This window comes from Nannobrachium achirus, assembly GCF_963921795.1.
Source record: "Nannobrachium achirus genome assembly, chromosome: 18".
NCBI lineage: Eukaryota > Metazoa > Chordata > Actinopteri > Myctophiformes > Myctophidae > Nannobrachium > Nannobrachium achirus.
The window spans coordinates 59,827,350-59,841,198 of record NC_137825.1 but is presented as its reverse complement, the minus strand read 5'-3'; the positions used below and the strand labels follow the sequence as shown (position 1 = coordinate 59,841,198).

Sequence of the window (13,849 nt, the reverse complement as noted above, 5' to 3'; positions counted from 1 at the left end):
CGAGAGACATAGAGACACGGGGAGTGAAAGATTGCTTACTGAGAGAGAGAGAGGGAAATTAGAGCAAGAGAGAGAGAGAGAGGTGTAGCAGAGCAAGTGGTCGAGAGACATAGAGACACGGGGAGTGAAAGACCGCTTACTAAGAAAGAGAGAGAGGGAAATTAGAGCAAGAGAGAGAGAGAGGTGTGGCAGAGCGAGTGGTTGAGAGACATAGAGAGTCTGCTACACTCTCTCTCTCGTCCTGGGCCCTGGAATGACTAAAATCACCATGGTTACCATTGTGTGGCCAATCAGCTTGTGTTACCTTGTGTTACCATGGTGATTTGGGTCCTCCCCAGGCCTGGGATTGCTGGATGTACGGCATTCACGGCAAGGATCAGCCATGTGTTTGGGGGGGGGGGGTTTAGTTTAGTGCTTTAGTATACTACTGAGGACTATACTTCTACAGCCGTTACAAAAAGTTTTACTGGATCGTCATGGTTCTTACTTTTACTACTGTCTGTTACTACTACAAACTATGGATGGACTATACAAAAGGTAAATATAATTATGATGTGTTTTTCTGTGATCTGAGACAGTTTGTTGTGTTTGTTGTTGGGGAAGGCTTTGAAGTTGAAAAAAAAAAATACTAGCTCTTTCTCTTTTTTCCTCTCCTCAAACACACACACACACACACACACACACACACACACACACACACACACACACACACACACACACACACACACACACACACACACACACACACACAGTGTCTCTCAGTGTCTCTCTCTCTCTCTCTCTCTCTCTTTTTATCAATCAGCCATCTCAATTGCTCTCACTCGGCTAGAATGCCAAGACGGTTCCCACAGCTCTTGTGTCTGGTGATTGTTGTGGTAATGTGATGTGATTTTCTCTGATCTGAGACAGCTGGTTTGTGTTTGGGCTGGTGATTTGAGGCTTTCCTTTGATGTGGTTCACTCCAAACAATGTCAGAAGTTGGGGAAGGCTTTGAAGTTTCAAAAAAAAAAAAAAAAAAAAAGTGCGTAAAAGTGCGTGTCGGCTGGGAGGCTCTTGCGCAAAATTGCGTAATAGTGCGTTCAGGCTGAGAAAGAGTTAATTGTAATAATTTTAATTATTTCTTTTTATTCTGTATTTTTTATTTTATTTTACTGTTTCTCTGTTAAGCACTTGTGCTTCATTTTCTGCTCTGTAAAGCGCTTTGAGCTGCATTTCATGTCATGAAAGGTGCTATACAAATAAAGTTTTTTTTTTATTATTATTATTATTATTATTACCCAACTATTGAAAAATAGCAGATCTACAAGCTCACAGCGCGGCACCGAGTGCCGCGCTCCGAGCTTGTAGATCTGCTATTTTTGAAAAATCGTGAAATTTGAATATTTCAAATCCTTCTAAGGTTTTTTGAAAAACCCTATTTTTTCCCATCTCAAAATATTTAGTTCCAGGGATCCCGCAGAAGCAACATTTGAGTCACAAATATTCGCTTAAAAAATACATATATATTCAAAGATTTGAAACCATTTTCACGACTTTTCAAAAATAGCAGATCTACAAGCTCGCAGCACGACACTCGGTGCCACGCTGTGAGCTTGTATATTGTATATATCTGCTATTTTTCAAGAGCTAAATAATTAAGGTCCCTTCACCTTGGGCCCTAGTAACTCACTCCCACTTCCCCCCCCCCCCTTTGTGACGCCCCTGACTGTCTGCTCATTATGTATGTCCGTGGCAACAAAAATATATAAAAAATGTCCACCACAATCCAACCGCTGGCACGCACACAGTACAAAAACACTGCCACGGTTTGAAGCTTGGAAGTCAACCTTTATTGATACTGTAAAAAAGAAACAGACCACGACAGAACACCATAATCTGCCTCAGTACTGCTGCTAATACATAAAACACTGATTAACATCAAACGTCTGAGAGCTTTCAGCTCAGGAATGATACAAAAGAAAAAGTAACAGGGCCACACTCAGATATCAGTAATATGTACCTTCATAATTAGAAGTTTCACTTCATGCATAGACTCTGTGTCTGCGCTGCATTAGTACTGTGTATAGAATGATGTAGTGTGTCATTCTCTTTTACAGTACACCCAGACCAGGTTAGTTCTGTGACCTCACAACCAGGTCATTACCATACCAGTCAATCCAAGATAAGATTGTCATTTCAATATGTGTAGTCATTAAGTGTCACCACTGTCAGGCAGCCACTTAACCACTTAAGCCTTACAAATAGCAAGATCTTTTTTTTTTTTACTTTCTTTTTTTTTTATTATTGGAAAAAAATGTGGAAAAATGTAAAAAGGCCCAAATTGTCCAAATGCCCCAAAATAGGGGCATCAGGGTTAATGTCCTAGGGGTGGGCGATATGGAAAAATACAATATCACGATATTTTTCCAAGCTCTATCACGATACATGATTTTATCACGATTCTTTTTCATGTTAGTTTTTATGGTTATTTTTCAATTTACTTGACATTTAGACCTTTTGAGAGGTCTAAATTGAACTTTACAAGTATGTAACTCTGACAGTATACAAATGAAACCAAATGGACCCTTACAGGTCCATTTGGTTTCATTTGTATATCATTTAAAGTTTGAGAACTACTGATTTAGACCAAAATGCAGGTTTAAATTGAATTCGGCAATGAATCTCTGTATTAACAAATAAAAATATTTTTTTACAAGGCTCCCTCAATTGTATCACGATATATACGATACCTCTGAAAAGGCATATCGTGGAGACATTGTATCGTCTCAAAGATAATCACCATATCGCCCAGCCCTATAATGTCCCATGCAGAACAAAGTGGGACTTCTTCATTGGATCCTCATTGTAAACCGTTTCATGTTGAAGTACAGAGATAAAACAGATACTTCATTAAGCACTTTAAAATAAAATGTGATAATTCATATAACTTTAAAAGCATCCCATTAAGTTATCTACTTTCATGCCCATAATATTGTTTTTTTTGGAAAGGCATGGTCAAACAATGGTCTACACTTGAGATCTGCAATGGAACAGTTTTAAGCAGTACTACTGTATGACATGATGCCAATGAATATAGCAGGACAAAATGTCATGATACGGTTTACAAAGAAATACATATAAAAGTATCAAAAAAATAATATTTTCAGAAGGCACTGGCTTTAGAATAAATACCAGCATTTCTCAACCTCCACATGATTTGGGAAATGGAGACAAATCTTTATAGTCTGGGACCCACATGCCCAAAAGCTCAAGGAATAGGGTTGAACCTGTGATGTTCTGCCGTACTTTTTATTTCTGTTTTATCTATTAGTTTGGTCATTAAGGTCCTCAGAATGAGAGGCCTGCTCTGCCGGAAACATTGCGAAAAAAAGTTATGGCCATTTGTATATTCACTGTTCCATTGACTCCACTACACTGGAACAGAAACATATTTAAAAAAATAAATAAAAGAAATCTGCTTTAAGTAGCATGTGAGGGGTCAAACTAGGGGTTCTTCATAATTTGTTTTGCATGAAACATATAACTTGGGCAAAATCTCGGACCCAGAATATGGTGAAAAGTGATCAGTCATCAAAAACTTTTCACCATTTTCTAACTTTTTTTCGCTGTGTTTCCGGCAGAGCAGGCCTCTCATTCTGTGGACCTTAATGACCAAACTAATAGATAAAACAGAAATAGAAAGTGTGGCAGAACATCACAGGTCCTCTCCCATTTTGAGGGACTGGGTCCCCGGCTATTACTACTCATGCTAAAGGTTTTGCTTTAAACCTGCAAGCTAATGTCTGGAAGCTTGGTGTTAGATTGGAATTTAATATCTCAATTTTGTTTTGATGTTAAATCTGACGATTGGCTCTTGTGTAACCTAAATGGTTTTGATTTAACTTAGAATGACCAATAATTCTGTATTATTCTGCAGGTTTGAACTGAAATTTGAATTTGACATCTCAACACACACAGTTCCATTAAAGGGACACTGATTTTGAACCTAAACCCTATTTGTCTGATATAGTGTTTGTAATTTTTTTCGCAAAGTAAAGCCCTGCTTCATCATACAAGGCCGTTGCACAAAAGTAGTGAAAACAGGAGATCTACAAGCACCTGTAGATCGACTGTTTTCACTAGTTTAAATCATTTTTAAATTGATAAATACAAATCAAACGGTTTTGGAAATACAAGGTTTCCACCCGACAACGACGATAATTTTGTGTCATCGTACATGTCCGATTAAGGTTTGCTTTTTTCCTACAGCGCTGGGAGGTTGAGAAAGGCTGGCACTGTAATGCCCAAGGTTATACTTAGCTGAGTGCCGGGGAGGTCACACACCAAAAACAGCTGATCTACAAGCCCACAACGCAAGTCGTGGGCTTACAGACGGGTCTACTTTCCGTGCACAACACCGTCGCACAGCCACATAACCAGGCTTAAAGTCCCTACCAGGAAGACTATACCGGCTAGTTGTATGTTGTCGTGTGTTTGTAAACTTTGTAACAGTGTCCGTCTTAACGTTGGACACCTTGTCGATATTCAAGTACCTTCTCCTACTACTATCTTACGACCGGCGGGGAGTAGAAAATAAATTAGACGCTGCTTGAACTGCCCTGCAGTTGCAATTCGGACCGATACCGTCGCTAACGCCGTCGCTAGCACTTAGCGCACGCCGAGACAATAAAACATTATCAAAGTACAGTACAGTTCTGACGCGACTGAATGAGAAAATAAAACAAAAAGAGAGACGATTACAAAAAACCTGATCTTTGGTCGTTTTGATTTGATGCGCTTCATAGTGTCATAATAACGTCCAGAAAAATCAAAAGTACAATGTCATAAATTGCTCAGCTTTCTATGTGCACAGATATCAAAGATTAATTCTATAGATATATCTGTTGTTTCTAAATTCAACTACGTGTAAAGACAATGAAGAACAGAATCCAAAGCCTCAAACAGCACCAACCCACAAAGCGTAAAAAAAAAGCCATTTCAAACGATCAAAACAAACCAAAAAGACACATATCACACCTCAGACACAATTCACCCTTTGTCAAGTCCCGCCTGTTGTCCCGCCCCTCTTTATACCCATTGGTTGCTGTGTCTTGGTGGGACTAAAGTCATTTCTCTCCATCCACTACCATTGACATTCATTTACTTCTTATTGTTATTTTGTGTATTCAATTATCATTTTAAACTTGGTTTCAGTAAAAAGGAGCCTCTCAGGTGCAGTATAGTGAGTGACTGGGCATGTTTAAATGTTTTTATTTATCCAAAAATTATGTTTTAGTAAATTCAACATAGAAAAGGGGGAACCAGGCAGAAAGAGCCTGCTGGTTGGTCAGTCAGGGACCAATCAGAAGGCTGACAAAGGGTGAATTGATGCAAATGTTTGGTGACAACATGTTACTGACATCTCATTATTGTACAATCTACACTCACTCTATAAAAGAGTTGTATTTGTTTGGCAGTTGATGATGCAAATCATGTAAAGTACACTCCATCAAAGTTTCCAACATGTTCGTGTTTGATTCATAATCAGAAACACTCTCAATACAAATATGACTCATACAAACACAAGAATTGTCCAAATATTGACAGCCATCTCGGCTTCATGGCAATGAATAAACAGCCAATCTGCCCGCTTCGCCCACCTACTCTAACCGCCTACCTACCTCGGCTCTGAACATTGCTGGGGGAATAATTCAGTAGTTAATAAAAACAACAATAATTCCATCCACTGGCATAAACCTTTTGTTGACCGCCGTACTTTGCTGTCCTGCAACAAACCTCCGCCATCTCGACGCTAAGTGAACCCCAGCGCGATTGCGCGCGTTTGTGTACACACGTCTCTTTCATGGGACATAAGAGATTATCGGTCAGTCTACTCCATGAAATCCATCCAGGTTTTATGTTTGATTTTTACTTACGCACACTTTAGAATATCAGTCAAAATGTATCCTTATCACGTCCTTCTAATCCACTGAGCAACACCTGCAGTAAATGTTCAACTTATCGAACCTTGTTAAGCCCAAGCTTCTTAGGTCAAAAACTAAAATTTCAAAAAAAAAAAAATCAAATTAAATAAATGCGCACATATTGTATTCCATAACCCTGTTTTGAAACGAGCTATACAATCAAATTGTACTATAATAACGCGTGCCAAATTTACGAGTGGACTCTTAAAAACGGATGGAAAAGGAAAACTTTGACAGTTCTGCCCGGGGCAGTTTCTTGCGAAGAAATAAAGCGAGAGAGGTTTGGGTTTGGGGCCGAAAAAAAAGAAAACCGAGGAAAAAAGAAAAACATAAAATAACGCCGATCTTTAGGGACGCGAGGAGGACCAACGAAAACATCAAACCAATCTACTAGTCCTGACTGTGAGGTCTGAGGATGCTCTTCTTCAGGGGTGTCGCACCAAATTCGGGGCCCTGGATACTGCGTTATTTTGTGCTTTAACTATTGAAAAATAGCAGATATACAAGCTCACAGCGCGGCACCGAGTGCCGCGCTGCGAGCTTGTAGATCTGCTATTTTTGAAAAATCGTGAAAATGTGTGCCAGTCTTTGAAGGTTTAAAAAAAATATATATGTTTCTATGTCAGTGGTGCTCAAACATTTGTCATGTCAAGGTGTATTTGGCCACAGACCTCCATCTCAAAACATCTAGTTCCAGGGACCCCCCAGAAGCTAAATCTGAGTTACAAATGTTCGAATACATAATATTCAAAGATTTGCACACATTATATATAGCAGATCTACAAGCTCGCAGCGCGGCACTCGGTGCCGCGCTGTGAGCTTGTAGATCTGCTATTTTTTTTCAATAGCTAAAGTATAAAATAATGAAGGCCCCTCCACCTTGGGCCCAAGTAACTCAGTCCCACTTTCCACCCCCTTGTGACGCCCCTGCTCTTCTTCTATCTCTCTCTACCTCCCTCTCTTTCTCTCTCTCTCCCACTCTCTCTCTCTCTCTCTCTTTCTCTCTCTCTCCCACTCTCTCTCTCTCCCTCCCTCCCCGTCTCTCTCTCTCTCAGGGCCTCAGGGTGGGCGGGGGGCGCGAGGGCGGCGCGCAGGGGAGGCCCGGGGGCAGGCGGGCCGGGGGCGGGCCGGGCGGCAGCTGGGGGCAGGGCGGCGCCCTGGGCGGCGGGGAGGCGAGCGCCGGCGGGGGCTGCGGGGAGGAGGAGGGGGGAGGGGGGACGGGGGAGGCGGGGCTCCGGGGGGGCGGGGCCGTGTGGATGGGGGAGCGGGGGGGTGGGGCCTTGTTGTTGTTGGCGGCGGCGGAAGCGGCGGCGGCCGCCGCGGCCTCGTCCTTCACCCGGGTGAAGTTGATGCAGCGCCCCTGGGAGAGAGAGAGAGAGAGAGAGAGAGAGAGAGAGAGAGAGAGAGAGAGAGAGAGAGAGAAAATGCATTACTATCCAGCATCTACATTCGAGCGAGTGGAGGCAAGTGGAGGCAAAACTAAAGTAGAATGTTTAGCTACATTCTCTCACAAACATAGCCACCACGTCAAACAAACCTGAAAGTGTTGCGCTGTCCACATTTTAAATATGTCCCTCTTTGAGGTGTGTGTGTGTGTGTGTGTGTGTATGTGTGTGTGTGTGTGTGTGTGTGTGCGTGCGTGCGTGCGTGCGTGCGTGCGTGCGTGCGTGCGTGCGTGTCGTCTTGGTGGTGAATGATGGATGCAGCCCTGAACTTGCGTCAATCCCGATTAGTCATGAGAATGGCTGACTTCTTCTCATGGGACTATGCAAGGCAGGGGCGTCCTCTTCCCTGAGTCAGGCTTATAGGCTGACCACATACCTTGAAAATAAGGTAAAAACGTAAAATAAAAATAAAAACCTGGCGCTCAGAGTGATTTGGTGAGATTCGGTCAGAGATAAACTGTAAATAGAGGCTTTAACGATGCCATTAAGTCCAACAGACAGACAGACAGACAGACGGAGTGATTTGGTCAGAGATAAACTGTAAAGAAAGACTTTAATGATGCCATTAAGTCCAAGTTCTCTCTCTCTCTCTCTCTCTCTCTCTCTCTCTCTCTCACACACACACACATTTGCGCGCGCGCACACACACACCCACACACACACACACACACACACACGCACACACACACACACACACACACATTCTACTCATCTAAATGACTTCCCTGGACCTGGACCTGGCTTTCTCTCTGTCCATTGTCTGTTCATGTCTCTCTTGTGTCTTTCATGTCCTACTGTCTATGTTACAGGGGTCTGTCTGTCTGTCTGTCTGTCTGTCTGTCTGTCTGTCTGTCTGTCTGTCTGACCAGCTGCTGTGGGAGATTACAAGTAAAATCCTGGCTGAAACTCCAACTCCACCAAACGGTCCCTGTAGCCATGACAACATGTTCCCTCACGCTCGTAATGGACCATATGGGGGAGAGAGAGAGAGAGAGAGAGAGAGAGAGAGAGAGAGAGAGAGAGAGAGAGAGAGAGAGAGAGAGAGGAGACGAAGGGAGTGGAATAGCCATATGGGTGACATTTCCAGAGTCTGGACGCTCCAAACATCAGCTTTGGTGGTCATTTAATAAATACCCATGGCAGCATGATGCAATGTAGTCTCCCCTTTTCTGTTTTCAAGAACGACGGGATTGAGAGTCTAAGGGCTGTATTTGATTGTCTTAAGGATCAGCTCTTATGCCTTAACTTAAAAGCCTGTCCATACTGTCTCCGACCACCAAACATTTCGCCGGAGAGTTCTGACCGACGTGCAGCTTTCCAAACTCTAATTCGGGGTGCTTTTCAGAAGATGCAAGTGACGTCATTTTTGTAGTTGAACCGGACCTCCGACGAAAAGTGTGTTGGTTGGAGACAGTATGGACAGGCCTTTAACCTTTAAGTTAACTCTCCTACTGCCAGATTATTTATTTATTTATTGGGTCTGGCGCCATCAAAAAGCGGCTTACCTTTGCGACGTTATAGTAGATAGACAGACAGACAGACATTTATTTATTTTTTTTTATTTTTTTTGGTTGTGCAATAGTGCACTTTGGTCTGCCAGGCAGCAGAGGGCGGCGTCATGCGAGAATGAATGTGAATTTGCCTGTTATGTGTTGAAGAAGAAGAAGACCAGTCACTGGCCACAGAGCCTTACAGCCGGAGGAAATCAACAAGGAAGTGAATTGTTCTCCGTTGATCTAACGCATAATGGATTTTTTACACCATCACCGCGGAAAATGTGTTTACAGTAGACGGCCGCGCGACCCCTCATCAGCTTACAGTCATCAGACGAACGAACCGAACGAGCGCCGTATTGGCATCGAGGTTCTGCAAAAAATGGGGCGAACGTTAACGTTCAAAGCGTGGGGAGAGTTAAGGCATAAGAGCTGGTACTTAAAGGGATATTCAACTCTGCCTTGCTTGTGTCTCTTGGGCCTCTCCACATACACACTCATTGTAACTTCAAACTCCATTTTAACCATGATGGATTCATTAAAAACACACATAATTTTTTTCTGGTGACTCATAATACCGTCCTAATACGTGAGCAGGCCATGTTTTTTCCATAACCTTTTTCATTTATTTGTAATAATTTTGTTTTGTATTTATTTTTTCTCATTTTCCCAAAGAATTATTACAAATAAATGAAAAAGGTTATGGAAAAAACACGGCCTGCTCACGTATTAGGAGGGTAGTATATGAGTCACCTGAAAAAACAATGGGTGTTTTGAATGAATCTGTCATGGTTAAAATGGAGTTTGAAGTTACAATGTGTGTGTGTGGGGAGATCGGCCCTGGGCCTGGAGGGCCTGGTAACATTTACATCAAATATTCAAATATCGAATGAAGTAAATTAAAAACTGTTCAAGGTGTTCATAAAAGCCCGATTAGATGATAAAGTGACCAAAAGTTTTTTTGAAAGTGGAATATCCCTTTAAGACAATCAATATAGAGCCCTTTGTGTCAGAATTACAGACAGGCTAACACTAATAACATTCCCCAGGAGGGTTTTGTCCTTAAGAATCCTGGTTGGTCTCTTTGTGGTCTAAACCCTGGGTCGGCTCGCCTCATCCATTCTGTACTGCATGTCCCACGATACCACCCACTACCCAGAGCCAGAGAACGATACCACCCACTACCCAGAGCCAGAGAACGATACCACCCACTACCCAGAGGTAGAGGCAGACAATACCACCCATTCAACGTTGAAGCTAATGCTCAATTTGGACTCCATCGCACGACTGTATTGCTTGCTGAAAAGAATGTATTATCAAGCTCTAACATAAACGTCAGCATTGGTTCCTTCTGGATCCTTTGGGACCGGGAACACATCTGTGTCATTGAAAGAGAGATGTGCTCAGCTATCTTTAATGTTATCCCATTTGATAGCAGGCAGACAGATCGACAACAACCCAGACAAATAGCAGACAAATGTACATTAGTTTGTGTGAAATCTGCTAATTGCACAGAATTATTAAAAAGGAGAGAAAATGTAGCAAATTACTTTGATTACAAATTGTGTCATTGACAGAATATGAATGGAATTCCAAGCCATGAAATAATGCACACTGCACTTGTCGTACGTTATGTGGAAATAAAGCAAATAAAAGAGAGAAGTTATCAAGTAATGTCATTTCATCAACTGGCCCGCGGCCCCTTGACATTTTTGTAATGTGACCCACAAGTTCAGAAGTTTGAGTATCCCTGCTATAGGGGGTTCCAAGTGGACCCTTACAGGTCTGTAACTCTCTGAGAGTGTACAAATGGAACCAAATCCTCTCTCAGAATCATAGAGGTCCTTGGTAAAAACCACTGGTATTGTAATTGCACAGCAGACATGAAGTCCACATACCAGCTCTGACAGTGTGATAAACTGGTTCCAGAAATGCTTCCAAATGTGATGGAACCCATTCCGGGTTCCTCAATGTTCATGACCCCTGTTCATGACGGGAGAGTATTTTTTGCAGGTCTTTCAGTCCAAGTGTATCAAAAAAGCAACTGGGTCAGGCACCGTTGGTCCGACCAGTTTAACCTTCACCAGGTTAGCATTCACCAGTGTCGGAAGATTAGCATTCACCAGCGTCTGCAGGACGGGGTTAGCATTTACCAGTGTTAGTTTTACTGGGGTTAGGGATAAGGTAAGGTTTAGGTGTATCTCCGTCCCCCCGACTTTTGTCACCTTCACGCAGCCAATCACAAGCTTCCGCTGCTTTAACCCAGTTGCCTTTTTGATAAACACGGACTGAAAGACCTGCAAAAAACACTCTCCCGTTCATGACTGGTCCAGAATTGCTGCTACAGTCACTTTGGTCTTGGCAGCAGAAGCATCTTGTGTCATGCGCCGGGACCACAAATGATTTTGTGGGGTCCCGAGATGATTAGCTTAATGTCAAATCTTTTCTCATCGGCACATGTATAGAGTGTCAATTTAAGGACCTTTTTAACTGGCCAAACTGTCAAATATTAAGTCAGAAAGAGGCGAACGTTGTGAAAACAGTTGATCTACAAGCTTGTAGCTTGTAGTTCGGCTATTTTCACAATATTGTATCTGTGGAACCGAGTCACATTAAATGTAATACCTACAATTCCAAGTGCTTGTTAGGGTGGGGGTCCCCAGTTCAAATATGTTTATTTTGGGGATCATGGCCTAAAAAGTTTGAGAACCCTTGTACTAAACCACTGTGGCGGCGCTGTTGCAGCCCCAAGCTCCACGAGGAATTAGGAAGAATCAGAGATTCTGGTTGGTTCAACTGTTAAAATGAAAGAAAACCTGGTTTGGCTGGACTAAACAAGACAAATGCATGCACGCACGCACGCACACACGCGCACACACACACACACACACACACACACACACACTGACACACACACGCACACACACACTGACACACACACACACACACACACACACACACAGAGACTAGAGGCCACGTTGGCAGGAAGTCAATAAAAACAGTCACAGAGGACACATTCCCTTCATCCTGACTTGTAAATTAGCCGCGGCTGAGGACGAAAGAGAGAGAGAGAGAGAGAGAGAGAGAGAGAGAGAGAGAGAGGAAGAAAAAGGACAAGAATCCAGTGGTCACCCAAGTCTGTCTCTGCTAATCCAGTCTGGCATTCCTGCACTTCTAATAAAACAATGAAAAATAAGCAGTGGTGCAAAGTAACTAAGTACATTTACTTAAGAACTGTATTTAAGTAAAATGTCAATGTATTTGTACTTTACTTGAGTATTTCCAATTTCCAATACTTTTACTTCTACTCCACTACAACTCAGATCCAAATATTGTACTTTTACTCTGCTACATTTATTTGAAAACTTTAGTTACTAGCTACTTTGCAGATATAAATTATGATATTATAAAATATACATAAACCACAAGTAGTGAAAATAGCCGATCTACACATCACATTCACAACATTAATATTTTAATGGAGTGACAAGAGATTCAGGGGCCGGAGCCAAGCAAAATGTTTGGACATAAGTTGTATGCATGCATGCAAAAAAAAGCAGATCTACATGCTAACAACGATATGTTTGTGCAACATCGTCAAACAATGAAGTCTAAAATAGGGCTCAAGTGATTAAAAACTCAGTACAGTAGTAGTGTTTGTTTGTGCTCCCTGGCTATGTGCTACAGTATGGCTGTGCGCCAAAGTGCTGCTTTGTAGGTTGTGACACATTTAGAAATTGTATATAGTCTTTCTCCAAAGTGCTTTACAATGTGCAATGTTACATATTCACACACTACGACGGCAGAGGAAACCATTTATACACTATCAGGGTTACAGACCACCTGATACATGCATCATCATCCCTTGGGATGGGTCTGTTATCAATGTTGTCATACCTTAGCCAAGGCTCAGTAGTCTGACTCCCAGCTCCCAGGAGCGGGTAGATCCGTTATCAGCCTTGGTCTTGCCATTGCAATGCGCATGCGCCAACGCACGTTCAGAGAAATAAAAAAAAGGTCCCACCCACGCTGGGATTCGAGACTACCAGGTTGGGAATCCTAGCCATGCCCTCTTACTGAGGACGCTACTGAGATGGAGGGGCACCCCCGACATCTTTGTTTAAGGGTTGGGTTTAGGCATAGTTTTACTGAGGTTAGGGTTAGGTTTAGGCATAGTTTTACTGAGGTTAGGGTTAGGTTTAGGCATAGTTTTACTGAGGTTAGGGTTAGGTTTAGGCATAGTTTTACTGAGGTTAGGGTTAGGTTGAGGTTAGGGTTAGGTTTAGGCATAGTTTTACTGAGGTTAGGGTTAGGTTGAGGTTAGGGTTAGGTTTAGGCATAGTTTTACTGAGGTTAGGGTTAGGTTGAGGTTAGGGTTAGGTTTAGGCATAGTTTTACTGAGGTTAGGGTTAGGGTAATGTTTAGGTTTAGGCATAGTATTTTTCACCGCCGCAGTTCATACCGTTACCGAGTTATGTGCCGTTATGGACAGAATAGTAAATATTAAGCCCCCCTAGTTTGCATAGTCCAAGTTAAGACCAAGCACTGGTTAGCTCACCCAGTAGCGAGGGTTAGCAGGTAATCCTACGGCCGGAGTTCGATTCTCCCTGAGGGAACGACCAGTACATTATTCCTCTGAACGTGTGTTGGCGCATGCGCATCGCAATGACAAGACCAAGGGTGATAACGGGTCTACCAGCTCCTGGGAGCTGGCAGTCAGACTACTGAGCCTTAGGTAAAGGATGACAACGGTGATAACAGATCCATCCCAAGGGATGACAACAGGGATATCGGCTGTACAGACCTGTTATGGTCATTCAGGGCCGTTTCTACGGATTCTTGGGCTAGATATGGCAGCCTGGAATGGTTGTTCAAGTGCAGCTAAACTTGACATGTTAGTAAACGTGCCACACTTAACAATAATGCATTGCACCTGTGCAGCTGACCT

The 13,849-nt window shown here is 42.6% G+C and overlaps 1 protein-coding gene across 1 annotated transcript in view; it reads right to left on the bottom strand.

Moving 5' to 3' along the window:
- Positions 1-7,014: 7,014 nt before the first annotated feature.
- Positions 7,015-13,849, bottom strand: part of antxr1c (ANTXR cell adhesion molecule 1c) — a gene marked incomplete at both ends in the record, with an annotated part of 156,242 nt that continues 149,407 nt past the window's right edge. The window contains one exon of the mRNA XM_080747017.1: positions 7,015-7,323. Coding sequence (XP_080603143.1) covers positions 7,015-7,323 — 309 coding nt within the window. The remainder of the gene's footprint in view (positions 7,324-13,849) is intronic.